This window comes from Scomber scombrus, chromosome 18 (genome assembly GCF_963691925.1).
Source record: "Scomber scombrus chromosome 18, fScoSco1.1, whole genome shotgun sequence".
Classification (NCBI taxonomy): domain Eukaryota; kingdom Metazoa; phylum Chordata; class Actinopteri; order Scombriformes; family Scombridae; genus Scomber; species Scomber scombrus.
In genome coordinates this window covers 69,641-75,000 of record NC_084987.1, presented here as the reverse complement: position 1 = coordinate 75,000, position 5,360 = coordinate 69,641, and the positions used below count along the sequence as shown (strand labels likewise).

At 50.3% G+C, this 5,360-nt stretch overlaps 1 protein-coding gene across 1 annotated transcript in view; it reads left to right on the top strand.

Moving 5' to 3' along the window:
- Positions 1-4,163, top strand: part of LOC133999744 (globoside alpha-1,3-N-acetylgalactosaminyltransferase 1-like) — a 13,529-nt gene extending 9,366 nt beyond the window's left edge. The window contains 7 exon segments of the mRNA XM_062439037.1: positions 92-124; positions 899-1,033; positions 1,114-1,246; positions 2,267-2,459; positions 2,745-2,839; positions 2,841-2,965; positions 3,192-4,163. Of these exon segments, the coding sequence (XP_062295021.1) occupies positions 92-124; positions 899-1,033; positions 1,114-1,246; positions 2,267-2,459; positions 2,745-2,839; positions 2,841-2,965; positions 3,192-3,333 (856 nt within the window). The 3' untranslated portion in view covers positions 3,334-4,163.
- Positions 4,164-5,360: the final 1,197 nt, after the last annotated feature.

Below are 5,360 nucleotides of genomic sequence, written 5' to 3'. Positions count from 1 at the left end.
CACACTGGTCATACTGGTCACACTGGTCATACTGGTGATACTGGTGATACTGGTCACGCTAACACTAACCACCTGTCTGTCTGTGTTTCAGCCTGAAGTACAAGCAGCCGAGCATCGTGAACGGGTGAGTTACGTTCAGGATGTGTCTCAATATTTTATCCATAAATTAATCCTAGTTTCCCCAAAACGTAATGAATACCCGCCATCCTTTGGGTGCTTTGGGTCCTTTGGATCCTTTGGGTGCTTCGGATCCTTTGGGTCCTTTGGGTGCTTTGGGTCCTTTGGGTGCTTTGGATCCTTTGGGTGCTTCGGATCCTTTGGGTGCTTTGGGCGCTTTGGGTCCTTTGGGGGCTTTGGATCCTTTGGGTCCTTTGGATCCTTTGGGTGCTTCGGATCCTTTGGGTGCTTTGGATCCTTTGGGTCCTTTGGATCCTTTGGGTGCTTCGGATCCTTTGGGTGCTTTGGGTCCTTTGGGTCCTTTGGATCCTTTGGGTCCTTTGGGGGCTTTGGATCCTTTGGGTCCTTTGGATCCTTTGGGTGCTTCGGATCCTTTGGGTGCTTTGGATCCTTTGGGTCCTTTGGATCCTTTGGGTGCTTCGGATCCTTTGGGTGCTTTGGGTCCTTTGGGTCCTTTCGATCCTTTCGATCCTTTCGATCCTTTGGGTCCTTTGGATCCTTTGGGTCCTTTGGGGGCTTTGGATCCTTTGGGTCCTTTGGATCCTTTGGGTGCTTCGGATCCTTTGGGTGCTTTGGGTCCTTTGGGTCCTTTGGGTGCTTTGGGTGCTTTGGGTGCTTTGGGTCATAACATCTCGTCTGATATCGCATCTGAAAATATATCGATATATAAAACTCAACATACAGTCCAACCCGAGTTCAGAGTAACGTTCGCTGTTTGCAGCCGTACTGACGTGGTGACGCTGACGCCCTGGTTGGCTCCGGTGGTTTGGGACGGAACCTTTAACCCGGTTCTGTTGGACAGCATCTACCAATCAAAGAACATCACCGTCGCTGCCACCGTGTTCGCTGTCGGAAAGTAAGTCTGACCAATCAATCAATCAATCAATCAATCATTCAGCCTTTATTGATGTGTTTGACCTCTGACCTTTTGGACAGGTACATCAGGTTCCTGAAGAAGTTTCTGGAGACGGCGGAACCGTACTTCTTCGTTGGTTTCAGAGTGAACATCTACGTGTTCACCGACCATCCGAAAGATGTTCCACGAGTCCAGATGGCTGGTGGCAGGAAGGTGATCAATCATCAAACGATCAATACTGATAACAGCAACACACACACACACACACACACACACACACACTGTGTCAGGTACACCTTGCTTGTACTGGGTTTGACCCTCTTCTTTAATTCTGGGTGGATTCAGCAAGGTGCTGAAACCCTCCTCAGAGGTTTGAGTCCATAGTAACAGTTGCTCTGATGGTCCACTGTGGTCCTAAAGGGACGGACATGGTCAGCAGCAGTTATCAGGTGGGCTGTGGTGTTTAAACCATGCTCAGGTGGTACTAAGGGGTCCAAAGTGTGCCAGGAACCCCCCCCCCACACACACCATGACCCCCCCAGCAGCAGCCTGACTCGCTGATACCAGGCAGGATGGATCCATGCTTCCATGTTCTGAACTGACCGTCTGAATGTGGAAGCAGAGACACATCAGACCCGCCGACGGTTCTCCAGTCTTCTACAGTCCAGTTCTGGTGATCTTCAGTCCTGTTTTTGGGAGCCTCCTCTGTAAACCCTGAGATGGTTGTAGATCAACTTTCTTCCTCGTTCTGATGTTCAGTTTGAACTTCAGCAGCTCGTCTACATGCTGCCGTGTGATTGGCTGATTGAGGAGCAGGTTCCACCGGGTCCGTCAGCGGCGCGGAACTGCAGCTAATAAAACTTGGACGGGGGGGGGGGGGGGGGGGTGTGCCTCTCCATTGCACCTGTTGTCACTTTCATTTGAAGTTTAACTGAGCTGCTCCTTCAGCAGTGTTAGAGTTTAATGCAGAGAGCCATAAATGTACTCTTCCTCCTCCTCTTCTTCCTCTTCCTGCTCTTCTTCCTCCTCCTCTTCTTCCTCTTCCTGCTCTTCCTCCTCTTCTTCCTCTTCTTCCTCCTCTTCTTCCTCTTCCTGCTCTTCCTCCTCTTCTTCCTCTTCCTGCTCTTCCTCCTCTTCTTCTTCCTCTTCCTGCTCTTCCTCCTCTTCTTCCTCTTCCTGCTCTTCCTCCTCTTCTTCCTCCTCCTCCTCTTCCTCCTCCTCTTCCTCCTGCAGGTCGTGGTGCGTTCGGTGCCCAGCTCTAATCGTTGGCAGGAGATCTCGGCTCGCAGGATGGAGCTGATCCAGAACCTGATTGAGGAGGTTCATGACAGCGTTGATTACATCTTCTGTCTGGACGTTGACTCCGAGTTTCACGGCCGCTGGGGCAGCGAGTCTCTGGGGGGGCTGGTGGCAGTGATCCATCCAGGTGTGTATGGGGGGGCTGGTGGCAGTGATCCAGGTGTGTATGGGGGGGCTGGTGGCAGTGATCCATCCAGGTGTGTATGGGGGGGGGCTGGTGGCAGTGATCCATCCAGGTGTGTATGGGGGGGGCTGGTTGCAGTGATCCAGGTGTGTATGGGGGGGGGCTGGTGGCAGTGATCCATCCAGGTGTGTATGGGGGGGGCTGGTTGCAGTGATCCAGGTGTGTAGACGCACAGCTACCTGTGCAGGTGAGCTCAGGCTCATGTGTTTCCTACCTGTGTGTTTGCAGGTTACTACAGAGATGACCGCGGCCGGTTCCCCTACGAGCGCAGACCAGAGTCCAGAGCCTACGTGGCCGACGGGGAGGGAGATTTCTACTACTGCGGGGGGGGCGTTCGGGGGCCTCCTGCAGGAAGTGAGCCTGCTCGCCAAAACCTGCGACCTAAACTTCAAGGCTGACGCCAAGGAAGGTATCGAGGCCGCCTGGCAGGAGGAGAGTCACCTGAACAGGTGGGCAGGGTCACCTGGGCGGGGGGGGCGGGGTCACTGGGACGGGTGGGTGGATCACCGGGACGGGTGGGCAGGGGCACCGGGGTGGATGGGCGGGGTCACCTGGGCAAGTGGGCGGGGTCATCTGGACGGGTGGGCGGGGTCACTGGGACGGGTGAGCGGGGTCACCTGGGCGGGTGTAAGCCCTGGTTGTGTTTCTGATGACTTCCTGTTCTGGTGTGTTCAGGTACATGTGGATCAACAAGCCCAGTAAGATTCTGTCACCTGAGTATCTGTGGCAGGACTTCAAACCCAGAAACCCGGAAGTCCGCATCGTCCGCTTCTCTGGAGTCGTCAAGAACTACGCCGACATCCGTCCCAACGTCTGAGAGTCCGGACTGAGCTGAGCCGGACTGAACCGGACTGAGGTGAGCCGGACTGAACCGGACTGAACCGGACTTAGCTGAGCCGGAATGAACCGGACCTGCCTTTCACAGTGAGACTTTGATCAGCTGCTCCATGTTGTTTTTTAAGCTGTGAGAAACATTAAGACACTGGATCATTAATCTCGTCACATTATTTAAGTAAAAACTGAAGAGTTACATTTTATTAGCTCGCTGGCTACTTATGCTAGCTCATGTTCTCTATTAAAGAATGTTTGTCCATGTTGTTGCTTAATAAAAGTTAAAGATGCTTAAACATGTGATGCTTATATGAAGCTTCAGCAGTCTGAGAGCTTCCTGCTGTTCATACAGGGTAACCCTGACCCTAACTGTGAACTGTGAACTGGTCCTTTAAATGAAACATCTGAAACACCTCCGTTCAGTAAAGTTCAGGATTTTTTATTTAAAGTAAACAAATGAATGAAAATGTGAGAATCATGTGACAGGAAACCGCAGGTTTAACTTAATCTGGAACTGTTCCTTTAAAAACAAATTTCACTGAAATTATGAATCAATTATCAAGAGACAGAAAAATAATCATGATGTCGCTTTAAACTGATTATAAACTGATTATAAACTGATCAATAATCAGCAGGTTTGTAAGTACGCCGTCCAATCACAGCTGAGCCTCAGGTGTGACATCATCAGACTCAGGTGTGACATCATCAGACTCAGGTGTGACATCACCAGACTCAGGTGTGACATCACCAGACTCAGGTGTTACATCATCAGACTCAGGTGTGCTTTAATCTAATAAAATTATTTTTGCTATGAAAGATTTTGTTGTGCTTCATTATTGTTCAGATTAAATATTTTTTTAATACTTCATTTTTATTTAAATGTTTTTAATATATAATATATATTTTATTATAAAGCACAAACACACTAAAACACAACAGATTAGTCCAAGAACAGCAGCAAAGTAGCTCCATGGATCACATTTCTATCATCGGTACATCGCTAGAGACATTTAAGTTTTAAGTTTCTTCTTCTGTCTTTTTAAATATACGATTCATGGTAGACCAGTTTGTGTCTCAGCACTCAGAAACACATCCTCCCTCACCCCCCCCCCCCCCATCTGCAGACATTCTCACATCTTTATGATCATATGTTGTTTTTTTTTTTTTTTTTTTTTTTTTTTTTTTTAAAGATTTTCTCTGGCATAGACGCCTTTATTTGAAAGTAGAGAGACAGGAAATTACGGGAGAGAGAGGGGGGTGTGACATGCAGAAAGGTCCGCCGGCCGGGAATCGAGCCGGGGTCCGCTGCGTACATGGCATGCGCTCTAAACCACTCGACCACCTGCGCGCCCGATCATATGTTGTTGTGTTGAAGATGCATCAAAATAATTCATCCATTTCCTCCAGTAGCCCTAACCCAGTAACCCTAACCCAGCAACCCTAACCCAGTAGCCCTAACCCAGCAACCCTAACCCAGCAACCCTAACCCAGTAACCCCGTAGCCCTAACCCAGTAACCCCGTAGCCCTAACCCAGTAACCCCGTAGCCCTAACCCAGTAACCCTAACCCAGTAGCCCTAACCCAGTAACCCTAACCCAGTAGCCCTAACCCAGTAACCCAGTAGCCCTAACCCAGTAACCCCGTAGCCCTAACCCAGTAACCCTAACCCAGCAACCCTAACCCAGTAACCCTAACCCAGCAACCCTAACCCAGTAGCCCTAACCCAGTAACCCTGTAGCCCTAACCCAGTAACCCTAACCCAGTAACCCAGCAACCCTGACCCAGCAGCCCTAACCCAGAAACCCTAACCCAGTAGCCCTAACCCAGTAACCCAGCAACCCTAACCCAGCAACCCTAACCCAGCAACCCTAACCCAGTAGCCCTAACCCAGTAACCCTAACCCAGTAGCCCTAACCCAGTAACCCTAACCCAGCAACCCTAACCCAGTAGCCCTAACCCAGCAACCCTAACCCAGTAGCCCTAACCCAGTAACCCTAACCCAGTAGCCCTAGC